General features: G+C 39.7%; 1 protein-coding gene across 1 annotated transcript in view; it reads right to left on the bottom strand.

Moving 5' to 3' along the window:
• IL1RAPL2 (interleukin 1 receptor accessory protein like 2) overlaps nt 1–24,618 on the bottom strand; it is a 624,194-nt gene that overhangs the window by 14,763 nt on the left and 584,813 nt on the right. The window contains exon 9 of the mRNA XM_066250474.1: nt 355–525. Within this exon, the coding sequence (XP_066106571.1) occupies nt 355–525 (171 nt within the window). The remainder of the gene's footprint in view (nt 1–354; nt 526–24,618) is intronic.

Here is a 24,618-nt window from a genome sequence, read left to right as displayed (position 1 = left end):
TACGTAGAAGCACAATGACAAAGATCAGCTTTGGAACTGAAATGCATTGAAAATACTTTAACTGATATGAATTATTTTTTTAAAAAATATCATTTTCTCAAAACACAAAAGCAATATAATAATAATAAAAAACCTAATAAGGCACAATTTTAAAACCATCCCTAAAATATAAGTAAGAGTGCCCTTTAAAAATGTAGATGTTGTAAAGTCAGAACACTGACATAAAGGGGAAATTTGAAGTTAATACAATCTCCTTTGAAAAGCAACTAATTATTTGACTCTAATGTTTGAAGCCTCCATATAACTTCATAAAAGAAACCAAACTTTTAAAATACAAAACTTGAAAGTACTTACTTCCACTTGGAATCAGGTCTCTTTCTGGGATGAAGAGTTTATATCCATAGTGTTTTTCTAGGACATCTGGCAGTATTTCAAGAGCAAACTGCTCTTCTTCAGGATTGTCACAGTCTAAAGTATCTTGGTCCACTTTTGTGTAAGAGAGATAGGCATCATATTCCTTGTTGTCTTAAATAAAAAGAACAAAAAGGTTGTACATATTAGCCAGTTCTCTTTAAGTACTAAAAATCTATAACCACTAATAAGCTGGGATAAGCACTATAATCAGTGACTGTCTTTAATTGGAAAAATAAGCTACTTGCCATGTTATAAGAAATCTAATACATTTTAACATACCCTAGTCATATGACATGACCAGAAAGTTTTATGCAATGGGCAGGAGTCAGGACAGAAAACTAGAGGGAATTGTTATTTGTGACTCTTGGTGACTATACATATTTGTGATGTTCAGTGATGTGTCAATGATTAGCTCAGTGTATTTGAATGCAGGACTAAATAGACCAAAGACATGGATTTGAACTTTTTCTGTGCCAGTTGGCTTGACTCTGTTGCTTGGACACAGACTATACCTAATTTTTCACAAATATGAGCAAGAGATCCAAGAGGGGCTGGGCCCTAGAGTGTGGAAGATCGAAATAATCCAGTCTAACTCCTGGAGACACTACTCATAGAACACGCTATACTTCCAGTTGGTTAGTGTCATCATCTTCATATACAAAAAGCACTTCATTACCAAATATTAGAGACAGCTGTTGGGTTTAATGCAAGTGTATTTCCTATTATTCTTGTTCAATCCATGGCCGACTAATTTGTCATAAGCTTCCAAAAGAAGCCTTTGTTTCAAAATATACATCCTCCTAGTACTGGAAAATTAGGTTTTACCATCACACATTTAGCCAGGTAGTTAACTGTGCTTTGAGAATGTATAATTTTTCTCTTTTGCTATATTAGCTCAGAGCTGAATTCTCTCTACTGTTTTCGTTCTGAAAAATATTAATGAATATCGTAACTTATGCTATTAGTCCCCACTGGTTTTAGAAGGGCCATACTGGAAAAGTTATAGTGTTTTTAAAATTTTCCTTATTTATAGAAATTTTATTTTAAAAAATTAATGTGGTAAACATAAACTCATATGGAACTATAAGTATTTATTGAACCTAGATATTTGCAAATAATAATTTAAAAAGACATACAAACATTTCAAGATTTGTTTCTAAAACAACTATATATTCTTATTGACCAATGGTACCCAATTAAATTTAATTTCTAAATAAAAAATATAAAACACATCAGTATTTTTTCATTAAAATAGATGTGATTAAAACATAGTTAAAACCTGACCAAAAGACAATTTAGTGAGTGAAGCAGCTACTCACCTGTCCCATTAATAATTTGGTTCTACTTGCTGAAGGAGGAACAAAGGATAAGCACGTAAAATGAAATACCTACAGTAAGAGTAGGCAGGATCCTCTGACTATCTAAAGCTATCTAAGGCAGGATTATGTTATTTTAATTCTAGAAAAATTTCCACCTTGACCACTATTGCATAAAAGTAACTATGGTTATTTATGTTAAGATGGTGCCTGAAGCCAGGAACTTCACTTTAGCATGTCCCCTGGCTGGAAAAAGGCTTCCATAAACTTTGGTTGGGTTACTTGATTTTGTAGAAGCAAATGCACATGAAGAGCATTCCTGGATAGTTGAGATCATTTAGCTTACAAAGGGGGGAACATTCCTCTATTATATAGAAAATACCACTTGGAAGAGAGAATGTTCATATGTGATGCTAATGAAAGAACCTCCTGGTAATGCTAGCACCTCTGCCCCTCTTCCAATCAAGCTCAGGATGCACCTGCAGGCCCTTGACTTTCTCCAGCTATAAGTATTCACCTGGGACTTAGAGTTGCCAATGATACACAGCTGGAAGAATAAAATAGGCCAAAGGATAAACAGCTCCATTCCTAAGAGCAGAATATATTTCATTGTTCCTGGAGGATGGTTTTTCTGCTGCAAACTCCATAATGCCCATAATGTTCGACCAGACTTTAGAATTTTGTTTGTTTGTTTCCTTTCTTTTCTTTTCTTTTTTTTTAGATAGCAGGAGGGACGGGCAGGGACAGACAGACAAGAAGAGAGAGAAGAGAGGCATCAATTTGTTGTTGCAGCACTTTAGTTGTTCATTGATTGCTTTCTCATACATGCCTTGACTGGGGGGCTCTAACTGAGCCAGTAACATCTTGCTTAAGTCAGTGACCTTGGGCTCAAGCCAGTAAGCATGGAGTCATGTCTATGATCCCACTCTGAAACTGGTGACCCTGCACTCAAGCTGGCAACCTCGTGGTTTTGAACATGGGTCCTCAGCATCACAGATCAATGCTCTATCTGCTGTGCCACCGCCTGGTCAGGCCAGACTAAACCTTTTATTCTCTGACTTTGGTAACTTTCCTACCTCACAAACCTCCCTAAATTCAACTGCTTATTAATTTATTCCAGCTGTGTATCATTGACTATAATTTGTTGAACATTTACTACGAGCCAGAAATCTGCAATAACTGCCTGACTGTAATGCTGGTATTTGAGATCAGGTAGGTTCACCGTGGATTTGGGGAGAAACTGAAAGGTGTTAGGTCATTCCCGTTTATTGAATGCTCACAATGGTGGGCAAGCAAACAGGCAGGGGAAACCACTTCTTGCAGCAGCGTGTGAACAAATGCAAAAATCACCCCTTGCAGTGGTGGGCAAGCAATCTGCCTCTAGGGAAAGTACCCATAGCCTTATATAGGCTATACACACATGTGGCTTTCTGCCACGTGCTTGCAGCCAGAAAACAAGTGAGCAAGCCTAACCACAGCTGTTTTCTCTACACTCTGCTCCTTTATGGTTCCTTGCCTCACAATTTACACAACAGGTATCTTCCCTGATGGTCCCTGCGCAAGGAATGAGGTACATTGCATCTGTATTTTACAGAAATAGTAGAGACTACAGCAACAGACTACTAAGGCACAAGCTCTACCAAAAATTACAACAATTACGAAGGTGCCCTTCACAATGATGTCTCTCTGATCATTCAAATGGTAATACACTTCTACCTTAGACGTCCAGGTGCTGACTGCCCAGGGAGTTAACTGGAAGCCTACCTTTATCCCCCCTTACCCCACAGTGCCAACAAAGCCACCCATTGTAGGTGGGGAGGCATATGCAGTTCAGGGCCATGTCCTTTGAAGCTGTTGGCCTTTAAGGAGGGCTGGTGGGGCAGGCAGGAACATGTTGCCCTGCTACCCAAAGCTTGGCATGAGTAATGTATCCTTGCTGCATAATTACTACTGGATGGGAGCAGCTGCCCGGTACAGGAGGGCCTCCACAGCTGCTGTGCCCCCTGTTGGGGTCTCTCCTACTGTCCACAAGCAGCAAGTCCATCTAGCAAGTAAGCTAATGTCACCCTCTTGCTGCAGTCCCTGCTTCAAGAGTCCATTATACCACCCAATAATCAGTCCACAATAGGTAGCCCAGTTGTCTGTGCAAATCACCCAAGGTCAAGGTTCATTACAGGCAACTAGCCATACAGCTCTTTGATAATGAACCTCAGTGCCTTTCCATAAGCACTCTGTCTGTTGCCACAAGCCCCATCCAAATGCCTTAGAGGTATGTCAAGCTCATAGGGGCTGGCAAGGTCAAATATTCAAGGCCTGTGCCACCTTGACAGTTCTCTTAGCTGCTGCAAAAGTGCCTATTTTCTACTAAGGCCAACACCTGCTATACATTAGAGTGAATTTCCAGTTCCACATGGGGCCTCTAGCCCCCCCGCCCATCCATCCCCATTAGACAGGTCCCTCTGCCTTCCCTCTATTCAAACTGGAACAACGTGTCTTGGGGATCCTCCTCTCCCTCAACTGCATCCATCATGTAATCTTGAAGCTGTGAGACATGAGCACCAACTGTTTTCTTGGCAACTTCCTCCAGTATGTAATCTTGCCACTGTGTAGCACAACATCAACTATTTTCTTGGCACCTTCCAGGGCCATTCATTTCTCCAGCTTTTCCAGTGGCTGGGACCTCTGTTACGGTCTAAGGTGCTGCCAAACTCTAAAAATATTTTATTAGATTTGTCATCTAATTTATCCCTATCTTCCCCACCCACAATCAAATCACACCCACATCTGTGTTTGGGTAACTTTTATAGGCCCATTTTTCTTGTTAGTCAGTGAGGAGGGGGAACAGCATGGGTGGTAGCCTGCACATCCTTACTATGCTGCACTGCTTCTACCTCCCCTAAATCTGCCATCACCCATATAACATAACATTACTGATGTGCTGTCCCATATAGGGGCCCAAGATGGCCACCAGTGACCCAAAAAGGGTGGACTGGGAAATCTGGAGAATAAGGTCCTCATCCCTGCTGTAAATACTTCCTCATGCGGCCCACAGGACTGCAGTTGGAAGCAGGATTCTTCATACCCAGTTCTCAGAGTACCTGATGCAATTCAGTATGACTGCCACCAATGCACTGGCCCTGGCAAGTTTCTGGCATTTTGCCAGACCATATGAATGGCAGCCATCACCCATTCTAATAAGTTAGAATTACCAGGTTATCGTGGTCATTCTAAAGACTCTACCTTAAGGACGAGTGTGTGGTAATGGCAGATAATTTCTCAATCTCTGCTCCAGAGAGCACAATACCATCCACTACTATGTCCCACAACCACAGCAACCAAGCTGCCAGAGACTTGGTGGGTTTCTGCCTGAATTTTGCCCCTAACTCCATCAACTCCGTCTGGGTGTAGGGCCAGACCACAGAGTGCTCACTAGTTGTGGAGGAGGCTGTGCCTGCCCCCAAGGCACTTTCTGCTGTGAGTTTTCACCTGCTGGGTGACCACCAGCCTGGGTCTGAGTCTGCCAAAGGCAGTTTCAGCCTGAACCCTCTCCTCCTCAGAAGAGTCAGAAACAACTACTACTGCTGATGCACAGCCACTCCACCAGCACACATGCAGCTCTTCCTCCTCTGCCAGCTGTTGCTGGTGCTCAGCCTTCAGCTCACACTTGAGCTCTTAGACTTAGGAAGCCTCTTTCTCCAGCAACTGCTTAATGTCCTCCAGTGCCTATTGCTGCCAAAAGTCAGCCTCCAGCTCACACTAGTGCTCTAGAACTCGCAGCTACTTCTCCATGAACTATTCCAGCTCCTACCATTGCTGGAACTCGTTCTCCAGCTCACACATGCTCTCAAACTTGCCACTCCTTCTCCAGTTCCTGCCACCGCCAGCACTCAGCCTCCACCTTGCACTAGAGTTCTCACATTCAGGCAGCTTCTCACACAGAATTTTCAGTTTCTGGTCACAGGGCTGTAAAAAAACACCCAGTAAATGGCCCCCAACAGGATTGCCACAGGAAACCACATGCTCAAGAATGGCCACTCCACTATGCAACCCTGCAAAGGTGCTGGCAGCTTCATATCTGTCCGAATTGAATCCTGCCCATAGCAACAGGTGTAATTCTGTTTCCATACAGATCTAGAGTGAATACTAGATGTAATGCCATTGTCGAGACCACGCAGGTTCACGATGGATTTGGGCAGTCTGCAGAAAAACCATGGAGCCAAAAGGCATTTGTCCATTCCCAATTTTTGAATTCTTGCAATGGCAGGTGAGCAAACAGGAAAATCACCACTCAGAGCAGAAAGTGAGTGATCAGGAAAACCCATGCCCCTCACAATGGCAGGCAAGTGATCTGTCTCTAGGGAAAATACCCATAGCCTTATATAGGCTATACACACATGTGGCTTTCTGTGACATATTCAAGAACTAATGATGCAAAATGCTTGCAGCCAGAAAACAAGTGAGGAAGCCCAACCACAGCTGTTTTCCCTACACTGACTCTTTTACCTGACCAGGTCTTTTAAACTCTTTCCCCATTGCTTGTCTTACTACAACTTTTGGCCTCCAACCATACGTAAACACACATATTCCTGGCCCAATCCTTAACTTGTTTCACCTGTTGCCATACTTGCATAACCCGAATTAAGTTATGACAAAGAACATGGATATCTTTGATATGTGTTAACATCTAATTTATCCAGATAATAATTTTTACTTAATATTCTAGAAGCACATCATTCTTTGGAAAACGGTTGCTTCTTGTTCAGTCATTTCCCTTTAAGATAAACTGAAGGTGATGGCCAAAGCAGGAAGAGAGCTCTCAAAACTACTACGTCAGATGTCCCAGAATCTCTGAGATGCCAGCTAGCAAGCAAGCAATGATGCGGATGCCACAGTTTAAAAAATGCACTTCAGCTTTATGTACACAGCCAAGAAAGCCTCATGAATAGTCACAGCTGTTTCTCACAGAGAAGAGCAAGATGGATAGAGCAAAATCACCAACATGATTCAAATAAGGTTAACAGCAAAGCCTAAACATTGTTTTAAAACTAAATAGCAATTCAGCAACACTACTTTGCCCAGCAAGGCTAATGAGCCTTCCTCTGTGTTGAATTGTGCTGATTAAGTTCATCTGAGAAACCAGCAAATAATGCCAAATACAGAAAGAGCATTATAGAGGAGAGGGCTCACACAATGGTCAACATAGGTATGCAGCCCCCAATGAAAAGAGAAGTGAAAGGGAAGGAAAAAAATCTCCGTGGAAGAATTTTCCTGTTGTCACACCTGTCTTTTTTTGTTTTGAAACCCCATTTTAATCCTATTCACCATCAGAAAGCCATTCTTGTGTACAACCCTGTTCTTCTGGTGCAATGCTAAACATAGTCCTAAACCCTTAGTTTCAAAAGTACAAAGCTTGTGCAACTTTATTGATTATTATAGCCCTACTGCCTACTATAGTATCTGCATGTGTGTATGTAATGCTGATCCAGATGAAGAATATAAGTAAATATATCATGCATAGTGCTTTCCACATAGTAGAAATTAATAAATATTTAATGATTGAATAATGTAAAGATAAAATTTAAAAAGCAATCATTGGTAGATCAAAATGGTATTAATTATGTAAAAATGGCTAATATGTAAGTCTGTTAGATAAATTTTATTTTATAAAATATAAGGAATTTATATGAAAAGATCCTTATCTTTGCTAGCTATTAGAGAAATTCAAATAAAAAGTATAATATGATACCACCTCATACCTGTTAGATTGGCTATTATCAACAAGAGAGGTAATAACAAGTGTTGGAGAGGCTGTAAAGAAAAATAAACCCTCATTCATTGTTGTTGGAAATGTAGACTGGCACAGCCAGTATGGAAGAAAGTATAATGGTTCCTCAAAAAATTAAGACTAGAACTACCATAACCCAGCAATCCCTCTACTGGGTATCTACCAAAAAAACTTGAAAACATTGGTACACAAAGACATATGAACCTCTATGTTCACTATTTCATTATTTACAGTGGCCCAGACATGAAAAAAATCAAAGTGTCCTTCAATAGAGGATTGAATAAAGAAGATGTGGTACTTATATACAATGGAATACTACTCAGCCATAAGAAATAATGACATATTGACATTAACAACATGGATGGACTTTGAGAACATGATACTGAGTGAAATAAGTAAATCAGAAGAAGCTAAGAACTATATGATTTCACACAGGTGAGATATAAAAATGAGATTCATGGACATAGATAAAATTGAAATAGTTACCAGGGGGAGTGGGTGGGGGAAGGGAGTAAAGATGGACAAATATATGGTGACAGGAAATGATCTGACTTTGGGTGATGGGCACATGACACAATCAACAGTTCAAATGCTATGGAAATGTTTACCTGAAAACTATGTACTCTTATTGATCAGTGTCACCCATTAAATTTAATTTTCTAAATAAAATTGAAAAATAAAGCATTTAATTTATTGATTTTAGAAGGGGTGGAGAGAAAGAGAAAGGTGATAGGAGAGGAGCAGGAAGCATCAACTTATAGTAGTTGCTTCTCGTATATGCCTTGACTAGGCATGCCCAAGGTTTTGAACCGACAACCTCATTATTCCATATTAACAATTTATCCACTGTACCACCATAGGTCAGGCAAATAAGACATTTTAAATTCAAATAAAATGGAACATTGTTTTCATATTTTTTATTTTATCTTTTTTATGATGTGACATGCCTGTTCATGTATTTTTGTCATTTTATTTATTGGCAATTAAGTTTTTTTTCATTATTTCATCTATATCTTTACATAGGAATACAATGAAAAATCAAAAAGATTAAAAATGAAGGCATTTTGAGATAAAAGATGATGGTCAATTAAGAAGTTATATTCACCTGTTTCCAGGATCAAACTGGAATTAAAACTAAGATACAGAAATATTAATCTGAATAATCAATATAAGACTAGCTGAACAGAAATTCTATAACCAAGGATTTATAGAAGGTACATCCAGACTGAAAGGAAGGGCAGAGACATGAAAATGGCTGACCCCACTGCCATGGAAGCAGTGGCTGAAATTCTGGAGAAATATCTCAGTGCAAAGGTCCCACCAAGTGGCAAGGGTTCTCAATCCCATGCTAGATTCCCCAGCCCAGAGCACCAGAGCCTGGAAGAGGTACCCACATAACACGTGCCTGTGAAAGTCAGTAGAAATCTGTCTTCCAGGTAAAGTTGGGAGTCTGCTAGAGATCCAGGTACCTTTTAAAAATCTAATGCACAGCCTGACCTATGGTGGCGCAGTGGATAAAGTGTTGACCTGGAAACACTGAGGTCGCCGGTTCAAAACTCTGGGCTTGCCTGGTCAAGGCACATATGGGAGCTGATGCTTCCTGCTCCTCCTTTCTGTCTATCTGTCTGTCTGTATGTCTCTCTCTCTCTCTAAAATGAATAAATAAAAATATTTTTTAAAAAATCTAGTGCACAAAAATTCATTTGCAGTGACTCACCTGGACTTTGGTGGAGGGAGGGCAGAGTGGTCTAGATTTCTGTGAGGAGAGACTGAAGTTTGTGGCTCAGAACAGAGAGCTGAAGAGACAGCTACTAGTGTCACTTTGCTGAGTACCTCTCCCACATAGAAGATTATATCTTTCTTGGGTTAATTACTACCCTACTTATAGCATCAGCCGGGGGTGATGCAAAAATCCTATTCTCTAATCTCGCTGTCACCCCACCTGGTGAAGTTCATACCCTTTGGAGGAGTCAGCTGCCTGGGTCCAGGGTGTTCAGGTCCAGGCAGACTCAGAGGGTGTCAGTGACTGAATTGTATGGTTCTGAAATCAGGACCATTCCTCCCACCACCTCGTTTCCTGTAAGCTTGAGCAGTGTGTCTCACTCACTGATATCCACTAACCTTACCCTCCAAACTCTAGGGGCATCAATCCTCTGGAATATTGTTGCTCCTACCCTATAGAGCTGGGGTACCTATGGGATGAATCCAGGAATTGACTGAGTTCTGTGTAGCTCTAGGAAGGGGTCCATTTTCCCCTACTACACCTGATCACTGCAGAGCCCTTCTTTAAGACAGTTAAATATTGGTTTGTTTGGACCTGATAAACTCTGCTGGTCTCACCCTGATGATTCCCTGAGACCCAGCCCAACCACAAAGGCTTGAGGAAACATGGTAGGTGGCAGCTAGACTTGGTGTACCCTGAAGCTTCTGCTGAGTGGCCTTAAACCCAGCACAGGCAATGATTTTAAATCTGTAGTCTGGCTGCACACCACACTCACCTACCTGGTGACTTATGGAAAAGCTAACTCTTACAACTCAAGTACTACCAGAGGCTCTTTCAGTGACTTAACCTAACAGGCAGACAGTAGGAGGAGGCAGGCAGAGGTGAATCTCAGAGTGCTTTGGGCCTTTTGCTGACCTGCTCCCAGTGACTTCAGGCATGATGATAATGGAAGACCAGCTTGGTCCTTCCCACACATATCCAGGCCCATCAGAAGCAGCCCCATGATCTGGATTACTTTGTAGCTCCAAACAGATTGTGCAAGGCCAATACCAGGTAGCATCTGAGATTGACCTGTACCATTGTCCCTCTCAAGATGCCTATAATCATAAACAAATCGGCAGGTTTCAGAAAACACAAGAGCAGAATTCAATTAGCCTCACAAGTGGCACATCCAAAAGGAGATCTTGGTCACATTAAACCTTGCTAGAAAAATTCTGTTTTGTATGGTCAGCACTGGCACAGCTGACCATATATTAGGGTCAGGGTCAATTCTCATAGTCACACAGCATAACGGCTGACCCAAAGCAATGAAGGGTCAACAGCAATAAAGACTCAATGACAACAGAAGGGCTCGCAAAACACACCACAAAAAGAAAAACACTGAGTGACGTCAGAGAAATGGTGCCGTGAGAAGCGCAATCGACAAATCACCCCAAAATTTCAACAAGTTCATCAACCAGAGACAGAAAAAACTATCCTTGGAGTGTTGGGAGTTGCACACACTGAAGGCTAAGGCAGAGGCAGTGGCAGCCTCATAGCTGGATCATCAGGCTGCTAACTCAAGACAGCATATAAAGGAAGGCCTATTAGATTATCATCAGATTTCTCACCAGAAACTCTACAAGCTAGAAGAGAGTGGACCCCAATATTTAAAGCCCTGAAAGAGAGGAACTATCAGCCAAGAATACTATACCCATCAAAGCTTTCCTTCAAATACGAAGGAAAAAATAAAAACATTCACAAATACAGAAAAGATGAGGGTATTTATCATAAGAAAACCCCCACTCCAGGAAATAATAAAAGGGGTTTTCCAACCAGATTCAAAGAACAAAATAAAACAAAACCACAAGTAAAAGCTCCACCAAGAACACAATAAAACCAAATTTAAACTATGACAATAAAAGCAAAAAAAGGGGGGAGAGGACGAAGATTAACAGTAGCAAAGGACGATGGAGTGCAGAAACACTCATACCATAGAGTACTACAATGAATATGGTAGGTACTCTTTTCATTACTTAATGGCAACCATCCTTGAAAAAACCACCAAAGAAGCACATGACTTAAAAAGGTAGCAACAGAGGAAAGAAGTATGGAATACAAACAAACAAAAACAAATGATAGAAATACAAAAGAGAAGAATCAAACAAGATACAAAACTAACAGAAAGCAATTTATAAAATGGCAATAGGGAACCCACAAGTGTCAATAATTACAATAAATGTAAATGATTTAAACTCACCAATAAAAAGACACAGAGTAGCAGAATGGATTAAAAAAGAAAATCCAACTGTATGCTGTCTACAAGAAACGTATCTAAGCAACAAGGATAAAAACAAATTCAAAGTTAAAGGCTGGAAAACAATACTCCAAGCAAATAACATCCAAAAAAAAAAAGCAGGTGTAGCAATACTCATATCTAATAATGCTGACTACACAACAGAAAAAGTACTCAGAGACAAAAATGGTCATTTCATAAAGACTAAGGGGACACTTAATCAAGAAGACATAACAATCCTTAATATATATGCACCAAACCAAGGAGCACCAAAATATATAAGACAGCTACTTATTGACCTTAAATAAAAACTGACAAAAATACAATCATACTTGGAGACCTCAATATGCTGCTGACAGCTCTAGATCGGTCATCCAGACAGAGAATAAATAAAAAAATATTGCCCTTAAATGAAACACTAGAGCAATTGGATATGATAGAAATCTACAGGACATTTCATCCCAAAGCGACAGAGTATACATTTTTCTCTAGTGTACATGGAACATACTTAAGAATTAACCATATGTTGGGCCACAAAAATAACATCAGCAAATTCAGAAAAATTGAAATTGTACCAAGCATATTTTCTGATCATAAAGCCTTGAAACTAGAATTCAACTGCAAAAAAGAGGTAAAAAACCCCACAAAAATGTGGAAACTAAACAACATACTTTAAAAAAATGAATGGGTCAAAGGAGAAATAAGCGCAGAGATCAAAAGATATATACAGACAAATGAAAATGACAATACAAAATATAAGAATCTATGGGATGGGACTAAACTAAAAGGACTCCTCAACCCAGGAACGCTGAAGAAGCCACACAGAGACTGGTAGGAAAAGCGGAAACGCAGAAACGCGGAGAGGGTTGCCCAGCTTCTTGGAGCGGACAGCAGCAGGGAGAGACTCACGTGGCGGGAAGTGAGTTTAGCAGAGGGGAAAGGGTCCTGAGCCCCAGGAACAAAGCCCCAGCCTGCAGCCCCAGAGCCCAGAAGAAGCGTAAGGACAGTATTTAGCTGGAAACAAGTCAGGATACTGTTTGTGAGAGAGTCTGATTTCTCAGACCCAGGATCCTTCTTAAAGGGACCACGCAGAACATCTCTCTCACAAACACTCACCCGGGGCTCCTGGGGATGGAGGGAGAGGGAAGAGAACCACAGTAACAGGAAGAGAGTGCAATCTAGGAGGCATAGGGAGAAACATTTTGGGAGATAGCCACCCTAACCCCTGGGACGAGTCACTCCCCAAAGCTGAAGTGAGTATTTCCCCCGGAAACAGCAATACCAGCAAAGGGAAGCAGGAGAACAGCCAAACAAGCTCCCCCGCAGCATTCAGAGCAGAGTCGCATAGAAGGAGGGAGCTTTTGGGTCTACAGTAGTGAGTCTTAGGGTCCGAGCTGCAATGCCCCCACCCACCCGGCTGAGGACGTGCCGGAGGGTGGGCGGCAGCGGAAGACAAAAGCGCAGATCTGCTGGCAGGGTTGGAAGCCAGCTGGCCACCACTGGGCTCAGGTGTGAGCTCAATCTTGCCCGGCTAGGGAGAAGGGGGCGTGCAAAAGTGGCCAAGCTCAGCTGCTGGCAGCCTGTAATCCAGCCTCCAGGAGAAGGGCGGGAAACCCAGAAAGAGTAGAAACCAGCCCTGGAGCAAGGGCAGAGGAGCACATCCCTGCCCCGCCCATGCAACCCAGGCTTGTGGTCTGACTTGGTAGCCGGCCCCTCCCGCGGGGGTGGAGCCAAAAGCCCAGAAGAGTCGGAGTTCCGCTACGGAGCTGAGCTTGGGCAAGCAGCCCTGCCTGGTGGTAGAGCCAAGGCTAGCAGCTGTTCCTTGAGTGGGATCATCCTGCAAAGGCAGGGGAAAGCTCGGAAACAGGCGGAGACCCGCAGCTGAGCAAAGGTGCTCGCCAGTGCCCTCAGGACCGAGCATAACGTCACACACGGGGGCGGGGCAAAGGCCAAGGCCACCAACCCTTGTGCACCTGAGCACGTGATCACAGCCACTCCCGTGAAGAGAAAATGCGGAGGCAGAGAAATACAACACAAATAAACCAAGAGAAATCCCCAGAAAAGGACCTAAGTGAATCAGATATAACCAAATTACCAGATGCAGAGTTTAAAATAACGATTGTTAGGATGCTCAAAGATATTAGAACCACCATAGATGGCCATTACGAAAACCTAAATAAAGAGATAACAAATATAAAAAAAGACATTGAAATAATAAAAAAGAATCAGACAGAAATGACAAATACAATATCTGAAATAAAGAATACAATTGAAGGAATTAAAAGCAAGATGGATGAAGCAGAGAATCGAATCAGTGAGTTAGAGGACACAATAAATAAAGGCATGGATGCAGAGCAGAAAAAAGAAAAGAGACTCAAAAAGTCTGAGGAAAATCTAAGAGAGCTCTGTGACAACATGAAGAGAAATAACATCCGCATCATAGGGGTTCCTGAAGAAGAAGAGAAAGAACAAGGGATAGAGACTTTGTTCAAACATATTATAGCGGAAAACTTCCCCCAATTAAGGCAGGAAAACGTTTCACATGTTCAGGAAGCACAGAGAACTCCATTAAGGAGAAACCCAAAGAAACCAACACCAAGACACATCATAATTAAATTACCAAAGCTAAATGATAAAGAGAAAATATTAAAAGCTGCTAGAGAAAAAAAGACTATCACTCACAAAGGAGCCCCCATAAGGATGACTTCTGACTTCTCAACAGAAACACTTGAGGCCAGAAGGGAATGGCAAGAAATATTCAAAGTAATGCAGAACAAGAACCTACAACCAAGACTACTTTATCCAGCAAGGCTATCATTTAAAATTGAAGGAGAAATAAAAAGCTTTACAGACAAAAAAAAAAACCCTCAAGGATTTCACTGCAACCAAACCAAGGCTGCAAGAAATGCTAAGGGACCTGTTGTAAACAGATCAAAGGAAAAAAAGAATATAGCAAAAGAGAAAAACAGTTTTAAAGAAAAAAATGGCAATAAACAATTACATATCAGTAATAACCTTAAATGTTAATGGCTTAAATGATCCGATCAAGAGACATAGGGTAGCTGCGTGGATAAGAAAACAGGACCCATACATATGTTGTCTATAAGAGACACACCTTAAATCAAAAGATGCACACAGACTGAAGATAAAAGGATGGAAAAAAATATTTCACGCAAAAGAAAATGAAAAAAAAGCTGGGGTAGCAATACTTATATCAGACAAAATGGACTTTAGAACAAAGACCATAGTTAGAGATAAAGAAGGTCACTACATAATGATAAAGGGAGCAATCCAAAAGGAAGATATAACCATTATAAATATCTACGCACCTAATATAGGAGCACCTAAATATATAAAGCAGACTTTGATAGACTTAAAGGGCGAGATCAACAGCAATACGATAATAGTAGGAGATTTCAATACCCCATTAACATCATTAGATAGATCCTCAAGAAAGAAAATTAACAAAGAAACAGCAGACTTAAAGGACATATTAGATCAACTCGATTTAATAAATATCTTCAGAACCTTTCACCCTAAAAGAGCAGAATATACATTCTTTTCAAACGCTCATGGTACATTCTCTAGAATAGACCACATGTTAGGGCACAAAAGCGGGCTCAACAAATTTAAGAAGATTGAAATCATATCGAGCACTTTCTCTGATCACAATGGCATCAAACTAGAAATCAACCACAATAGAAAAATTGAAAAACATTCAAACACTTGGAAACTAAATAGCACGTTATTAAACAATGAATGGGTTAACATTGAGATCAAAGAACAAATTAAAAAATTCCTAGAAACAAACAATAATGAGCATACATCAACTCAAAATTTATGGGACACAGCAAAAGCAGTCCTGAGAGGGAAGTTTATAGCATTACAGGCATACCTCAAGAAGCTAGAAAAAGCTCAAATAAACAACTTAACCCTGCATCTAAAAGAACTAGAAAAAGAACAGCAAGAAAAGCCCAGAGCTAGTAGAAGGAAGGAAATAATAAAGATCAGAGCAGAAATAAATGACATAGAGGCTAAAGAAACAATACAGAGGATCAATGAAACCAGGAGCTGGTTCTTTGAAAAGGTAAACAAGATTGATGAACCTATAACAAGACTCACCAAGAAAAAAAGAGAGAGGACTCAAATAAATAAAATTAGAAACGAGAGTGGAGAAATAACAACTGACACAACAGAAATACAAAATATTGTAAGAAAATACTATGAAGAACTGTATGCCAAAAAACTAGACAACCTAGATGAAATGGACCCATTCCTTGAATCATATAATCTTCCAAAAATTAATCTGGAAGAATCAGAACAATTACAACAAATGAGATTGAAACAGCTATCCAATTACAACAAATGAGATTGAAACAGCTATCAAAAAAGTCCCAAAAAACAAAAGTCCTGGGCCTGATGGCTTCACAAGTGAATTCTACCAAATATTCAAAGAAGAACTAACTCCTATCCTTCTCAAGCTATTTCAAAAAATTCAAGAGGAAGGAAGACTTCCAAACTCCTTTTATGAGGCGAGCATAATTCTGATTCCAAAACCATGCACAGACAACACAAAAAAAGAAAATTATAGGCCAATATCCCTGATGAACTTAGATGCAAAAATCCTCAATAAAATATTAGCAAACCAGATCCAGCAATATATGGAAAAAATCATACACCATGATCAAGTAGGATTTATGCTTGGGAGGCAAGGCTGGTACAATATTCGCAAATCAATCAATGTGATTCATCACATAAACAAAAGAAAGGAGAAAAACCACATGATAATTTCAATAGATGCAGAAAAAGCATTTGATATAAAGTCCAGCACCCATTCATGATCAAAACTCTCAGCAAAGTGGGAATACAGGGAACATACCTCAACATGATAAAGGCCATCTATGACAAACCCACAGCCAACATCATACTGAATGGGCAAAAATTAAAAGCAATCCCCTTAAGATCAGGAACAAGGCAGGGGTGCCCCCTTTCACCACTCTTATTCAACATAGTTCTGGAAGTCCTAGCCACAGCAATCAGACAAGAAAAAGAAATAAAAGGCATCCAAATTGGAAAAGAAGAAGTAAAACTATCATTATTTGCAGATGACATGATATTGTATATAGAAAACCCTAAAGTCTCAGTCAAAAACCTACTAGACCTGATCAAAGAATTTGGCAAGGTGGCAGGATATAAAATCAATACTCAGAAATCAGAGGCATTTTTATACACTAATAATGAACTTTCAGAAAGAGAAATCAGGGAATCAATCCCCTTTACCATTGCAACCAAAAAAATAAAGTACCTAGGAATAAATCTAACCAATGAGATTAAAGACTTGTACTCGGAAAATTATAAAACATTGATAAAAGAAATCAGGGAAGATACGAATAAGTGGAGGCATATACCGTGCTCATGGTTAGGAAGAATAAACATCATTAAAATGTCTATATTAGCCAAAGCAATTTATAAATTCAATGTAATACCAATGAAAATACCAATGACTTATTTCAAAGACATAGAACACATATTCCAAAAATTTATATGGAACCAAAAAAGAACATGAATAGCCTCAGCAATCCTGAAAAGGAAGAAAAAAGCGGGAGGTATCACACTTCCAGATATCAAGTTATATTATAAGGCCATTGTACTCAAAACAGCATGGTACTGGCATAAGAACAGGCACATAGATCAATGGAACAGAACAGAGAACTCAGAAATAAACCCACAGCTCTATGGACAACTAATATTTGACAAAGGAGGTAAGACAATACAATGGAGTAAAGACAGCCTCTTCAACAAATGGTGTTGGGAAAACTGGACAGCTACCTGCAAAAAAATGAAACTAGACCACCAACTTACACCACTCACAAAAATAAACTCAAAATGGATAAAAGACTTAAATGTAAGCCGTGAAACCATAAGCATCTTAGAAGAAAACATAGGCAGTAAGCTCTCCGACATCTCTCGCAGCAATATATTCGCTGATTTGTCTCCACAGGCAAGTGAAATAAAAGACAGGATAAACAAATGGGACTTTATCAAACTAAAAAGCTTCTGCACAGCTAAAGACAATAAGAACAGAATAAAAAGACAAACTACACAATGGGAGAATATATTTGACATAGCGTCTGACAAGGGGTTAATAACCAAAATTTATAAAGAACTTGTAAAACTTAATACCAGGAAGACAAACAATCCAATCAAAAAATGGGCAAAAGAAATGAATAGACACTTCTCCAAAGAGGACACACAGATGGCCAATAGGCATATGAAAAAATGTTCAACATCACTAATGATTAGAGAAATGAAAATTAAAACCACAATGAGATATCACCTCACACAAGTCAGAATGGCGCTCATCAATAAAACAACACAGAATAAGTGCTGGCAAAGATGTGGAGAAAAGGGAACCTTCCTGCACTGCTGGCGGGAATGCAGACTGGTGCAGCCACTGTGGAAAACAGTATGGAGATTCCTCAAGAAATTAAAAATCGAATGGCCTTTTGACCCAGCTATACCACTGTTAGGAATATACCCCAAGAACACCATAGCACTGTTTGGAAAGAAGAAATGCACCCCCATGTTTATGGCAGCATTGTTCACAATAGCAAAGATTTGGAAACAGTCCAAGTGTCCATCAGAGGACGAGTGGATTAAAAAGCTTTGGTATATATATACTATGGAATACTACTCAGCTATAAGAAATGATGACATAGGATCTTTTACAACAACATGGATGGGCCTTGATAACATTATACTGAGTGAAAGAAGTAAATAAAAAAAAACTAAGAACTATATGTTTCCATACATAGGTGGGACATAAAGATGAGACTCAGAGACATGAACAACAGTGTTGGGGTTACAGGGTGGGGGGAGGAGAGGGAGGGGTTTGGGAGAAGGGAGGGGCACAAAGATCATGGCTTTTCAGCATTTGCCATATTCCCCCCTTAATCTATAGACAGACAGCAAATATTTACGTATGGTGTTCCCACTATAAAGACTGCTGTCTTAGGGACAAATGCTGATAAAGTATTTCAGCAGTTCCTCCTTCTTCAAAGACTTATATGTAAACATAGAGCTCCATGTTTCATAGGACATACTCAAGCTCACTCCATGCTCCCTGTAGCTTTAGCACAAGGGAAGGCCCCCCGCCTTTTTAAAGTATTTTTTCTTTTATTTATTTATTTTTTGTCTATTTCTGAGGATGGGGATGGGGAGGCAGTCAGACAGACTCCTGCATGCTCCTGACTGGGATCCACCTGGCATGCCTACTGGGGGGAATGCTCTGCCTATCTGGGATGTTGCTCTGTTACAACCGGAGCCATTCTAGCGACTGGGGCAGAGGCCATGGGGCCATCCTTAGTGTCCAGGGTGGATTTGCTCCGGTGGAGCCTTGGCTGCGGGCAGGAGGAGAGAGACGAAGAGGAAGGTGAGGGGGAGGAGTGGAGAGGTAGATGGGCGCTTCTCCTGTGTGCTCTGGCCAGGAATCGAACCCGGGAATCCTGCACACCAGGCCAATGACTCCGACGGGTATACCATATCATGCTTTTTACTTAAAAATAAATACATTTCTTTTGAATGCTGATGAACAGGAGACACCAAATCTTTTTCGCCTGCAAATTACTACCTTCTTTATTAGATCTAGCTAATAGCACTGTTCTGTCTCTTTTCCAAATAGCTCCAGATATATGGAAAAGATTTATATAGGCGGATGGGGATCCTCAAACCCCTCAGCGAGAGCTTCTGAGAATGGCTTTTAAGATACCTAGAGGCGGAAAAAGCCCAATAGAGATCAGGGGAACTACCAGCTTTTAGGATAAACCCTTAAAGGCTCCAACACCCCAAAGGGGTCTCATAGGTTGCCATCTGGGTCCTGCTTCAATAGTGGAAAGGAAGGTCATTGAGCTAAAGCCTGCCAGGCTTACACGCCTCTGTTGTGAGGAAACAGGGACACTGGAAGGTAGGCTTCCCCCTCGCTCCCCTAAGGGAGGGTTCAGTCTCTTCCAGCCCTGCTCCAGCCACCTATGACCTAACCTTGCCCAGAAAGCTGGGGTTTGCCACTGAAGGCTGAAGGTGCCCAGGGCCGTCGGCCCCATCTACGACACTGTGGACGAGCCTAGGGTATTTCTTCCCAGAAGCAGGTAAACTGATCTCATTCGCACAAGGGCCACTTAACTATGTGTTGCCTGAATAGTCAGGTTTTTTATTCTTCCCTCAAAGATCTCTGTTGTGGGTGTTGATAGTCCTATTTTCTGCTGCTTTGCTTAATATATAGTGTTTCCTTTATCCCTCCTACCTCAATGCCCCACTCATATTTCAGGCTGGGACCTACTCCTAATTTAGAGCTCTCTTTCCTCCTTTTGCCAACTTGTATTATGAATTTACCTTTGCCACCCAGCTTAGTGTATCCCAAGGTTCTCTTTACCAGGCCACAGTCACAGAGCTCCAGGGAAAAGCAACCTGGTCTCAACTCTCCAGGCAGAGGAGAACAGAAGCTCCATATCCATGCATGCTGCATATGGCTTTTTCCAGTCTACCTGAATCATTATCAGCTAGAAGCAGCGGTCATTGGGACTTGGACATGAGCTGCAAAGTATAGAATGGTGACAACAATTCCAGTGCCATGCGGACTTTTCCTGTGGGGAACTTTCCTGGACTCCTGCTCCCTGTGACAGCTCCTAACAGACTGAACTGTGGTTGGGTTGCATTTTTCAGGGATTTGGCATGGTGATGGGGCCAACTTGGACTTGGGGAACATGTTAAGGACACTACTCTTTTAGGGATTCTTGCTGTATTGGCCAAGAGTTTGCTTAAAGGCTTTTAATCACTGTAAAAAAATAGAGGACTGGATGAAGAAGATGGGGCACATATACACCATGGTATATTATTCAGCTAGGAGAAATGGTGACATCGGATCTCTTATAGAGGAATGGTGGAGTCTTGGTAGCATTGTGCGGGGTGAAATAAGCGAATCAGAAAAAAACAGGAACTGCAGGATTCCATACATTGGTGGGACATAAAAGCGAGACTAAGAGGCATGTACAGGAGTGTGGTGGCTATGGGGGTGGGGGGAGGGAAGGAGGGAGAGGGGGAGGGGGAGGGGTACAGAGAGAAGTGGATGGAGGGTGGCGGAGGATGATCTCTCTTTGGGTGATGGGTATGCAACAGAACTAAATGACAAGATAACCTGGAAATGTTTTCTTTGAATGTATGTACCCTGATTTATTGATGTCACCCCATTAAAATAAAAATTTATTTATAAATAAAAAAAAAGAATCTATGGGATACAGCAAAAGCAGTGATAAGAGGGAAGTTCATATCACTTTAGGCCTATATAAAAAAACAAGAGGAGCCCAAGTGAAGCACTCAACTTCACACCTTAAGGAACTAGAAAAAGAAGAACAAAGACAACTCAAAACCAGCTGAAGAAAGGAAATAATAAAAATTAGAGCAGAAATAAATGAAACAGAGAACAGAAAAACTATAGAAAAAATTAATAAAACAAGGAGCTGGTTCTTTAAAAAGATCAACAAATTTGACAAACACTTGGCAAGACTCACCAAGGAAAAATGAGAAAGGACTCATATAAACAAAATCCAAAATGAAAGAGAAGAAATCACAACAGACATCACATATATACAGAGAATTATTGTAGTATACTATGAAAAACTATATGCCACCAAATTCAATGATCTAGAAGAAATGGAAAAATTCTTAGAACAATACAACCTTCCTAGACTGAGGCATGAAGAAGCAGAAAGCCTAAACAGGCCAATAAGCAGAGAGGAAATAGAAAAAACTTTTAAAAACCTCCCCAAAAATAAAAATGCAGGCCCAGATGGTTATACTAGCGAATTCTATCAAATATTCAAAGAAGACTTGGTTCCTATTCTACTCAAAGTCTTCCAAAATATTGAAGGACAAGCAATACTTCCAAACACATTTTATGAGGCCATCATAACCCTCATACCAAAACCTGGCAAGGAAGGCAGAAAAAAGGAAAACTATAAACCAATATTTCTAGTGAATACAGATGCTAAAATACTAAGCGAAATACTAGCAAATTGAATGCAACATATTAAAAAAATAATACATCATAATCAAGTGGGATTCATCCCACAATCTCATGGATGATTTATCATATGTAAAACGGTTAATGTAATATACCATATCAACACAACAAAGAACAAAAACCACATGATCCTATTAATAGATTGCAGAAAAGGCATTCAATAAAATACAACACAATTTTATGTTTAAAACACTCAACAAAATGGGTATAGAAGGAAAATATCTGAACATGATGAAGGCCATTTATGATAAACCTTCAGCTAAGATCATATTAAATGGCACAAAACTGAGGACTTTCCTCCTTAAATCCGGAACAAGACAGGGTTGTCCACTCTCTTCACTCTTATTTATCATGGTGCTAGAAGTTCTACCTTTTGAAATCAGACAAGACAAAGAAATAAATGACATCCATATCAGATAAGAAGAAGTAAAGGTTTTACTTTTTGCAGATGATATGATCCTATATATAGAAAACGCCAAAGACTCCACAAAGAGATTACTAGATACAATAAACTAATACAGTAAGTTCGCAGGATACAAAATTAAAATACAAAAGCCCATAGCCTTTCTATATGCCAACAAAGAAACATTAGAACACGAACTCAAAAAAATAATTCCCTTCACAGTTGCAACAACAACAACAACAACAAAAACCTAGGAATAAACATAACAAAGAATGTAGAGGACCTATATAATGAAAACTACAAAGCATTTCTAAGGGAAATCGAAAGAGATACAATAAAATGGAAAAATATTCCTTGTTCTTGGATAGGAAGAATAAATATAATCAAAATGACCATATTACCCAAAGCAATATACAATTTTAATACAATTCCGATCAAAATTCCAATGATATTTTTTAAAGAAATGGAACAAAAAATCATCAAATTTATATGGAACTATAAAAAACCCCGAATAGCCAAAGCAATCCTAAGGAAAAAGAATGAAGCTGGGGCATTACAATACCTGACTTCAAATTATGTTATAGAGCCACCCCAATTAAAACAGCATGGTATTGGCAGAAAAATAGACACTCAGACCAATGGAAATGAATAGAAAGTCCAGAAATAAAACCACATATATATGGTCAAATAATTTTCGATAAAAAGGCAACAACACACAATGGAGAAAAGAAAGCCTCTTCAACAAATGGTGCTGGGAAAACTGGAAAATCACATGCAAAAGAATGAAACTCGACTACAGTTTGTCCACTTGTACTAAAATTAATTCAAAATGGATCAAAGACCTAAATATAAGACCTGAAACAATAAAGTACGTAGGAGAAAACATAGGTTCTAAACTCATGGACCTTGGTTTTAAAAAGCATTTTATAAATTTGACTCCAAAAGCAAGAGAAGTGAAGGCAAAGATAAATGAATGGGACCACATCAGACCAAGAAGTTTTTGCACAGCAAGAGAAACTGACAACAAAATAAACAGATAGCCAACTTAATGGGAGATAATATTTTCAAACAACAGCTCAGCTAAGGACCTAATATCCAAAATATATAAAGAACTTATAAAACTCAACAACAAACAAACAAACAATCCAATAAAAAAATGGGAAGAGGACATGAACAGACACTTCTCCCAGGAAGAAATACAAATGGCCAACAGATATATGAAAAGATGCTCATCTTCATTAGTTATTAGAGAAATGCAAATCAAAACTACAATGAGATACCACCTCATACCTGTGAGATTAGCTATTATCAACAAGACAGGTAATAGCAAGTGTTGGAGAGTTTGTGGAGAAAAAGGAACCCTCATTCACTGTTGGTGGGAATGTAAAGTAATACAACCATTATGGAAGAAAGTATGGTTGTTCCTCAAAAAACTAAAAATAGAACTACCATATGACTCAGCAATCCCTCTACTGGGTATATACCCCAAAAACTAAAAAAATATTGGTACATAAAGATACATGCAGCCTCATGTTTATTGCAGCATTGTTCACAGTGGCCAAGACATGGAAACAACCAAAAAGCCCTTCAATAGAAGACTGGATAAAGAAGATGTGCTACATATACACTATGGAATACTACTCAGCCATAAGAAATGATGACATCGGATTATTTACAACAAAATGGATGGATCTTGATAACATTATATGGAGTGAAATAAGTAAATCAGAAAAAACTAAGAACTGCATGATTCCTTCCATACATAGGTGGGACATAAAAATGAGACTAAGAGACATGGACAAGAGTGTGGTGGTTACCGGGGAGGGGGAAAAGGAGGGAGAGGGGGGAGGGGAGGGGAACAAAGAAAACCAGATAGAAGGTGGCAGAGGACAATTTGACTTTGAGTGATGGGTATGCAACATAATTGAATGACAAGATAACCTGGAGATGTTTTCTTTGAACATATTTACCCTGATTTATTAATGTTACCCCATTAAAATTAATAAACATTTATAAAAAATAAGGTTGATTTAAGGGAACTTTGAGATAATACGAAGCACAACAAAATCCAAATCATATGGGTGCTAAAAGAAGAAGAGAGAGAAAGTAAAGGATTGAGAACATTCTGAGGAAAGAATGACTGAAAACTTCTGTAACAAGTGAAGAAAAAAGACACATAAGTTCAGGAAGTGCAGAGATCCCAAACAAAATGAATCCAAAGTGATACACAAAAAGATACATCATAATTTAAATGGCAATTGTTAAAGACAAAGAGAGTGTTAAAAAGCATCAAGGGAAAGACAGTTATTCACAAGGAAGCTCCTATAAGACTATCAGTTGATTTCTCAATAGAAATATTTCAAGGCAGAAGACATTGGCATGAATTTTTCAAAGTTATGGAAAGCAAGGACATACAACTAAGACTACTATATGCAGCAAGACTGTACTTTAAAATTGAAGGAGAAATGAAGAGCTTTCCAGACTAGAAAAAGAAAAAAGGAGTTTATTACCACCAAACTAGTATTAAAAGAAATGTTAAAGGTTCTTTTTTTAAGAAGAAAAAGGAAAAAAAGTGGGGCATAGTTATAAAGAATAAAATGGAAATAAATATGTACTCCTCAACGATC

The sequence above is a fragment of the Saccopteryx bilineata genome, chromosome X, assembly GCF_036850765.1.
Source record: "Saccopteryx bilineata isolate mSacBil1 chromosome X, mSacBil1_pri_phased_curated, whole genome shotgun sequence".
Classification (NCBI taxonomy): domain Eukaryota; kingdom Metazoa; phylum Chordata; class Mammalia; order Chiroptera; family Emballonuridae; genus Saccopteryx; species Saccopteryx bilineata.
This window is presented reverse-complemented; position numbering and strand designations above follow the sequence as displayed.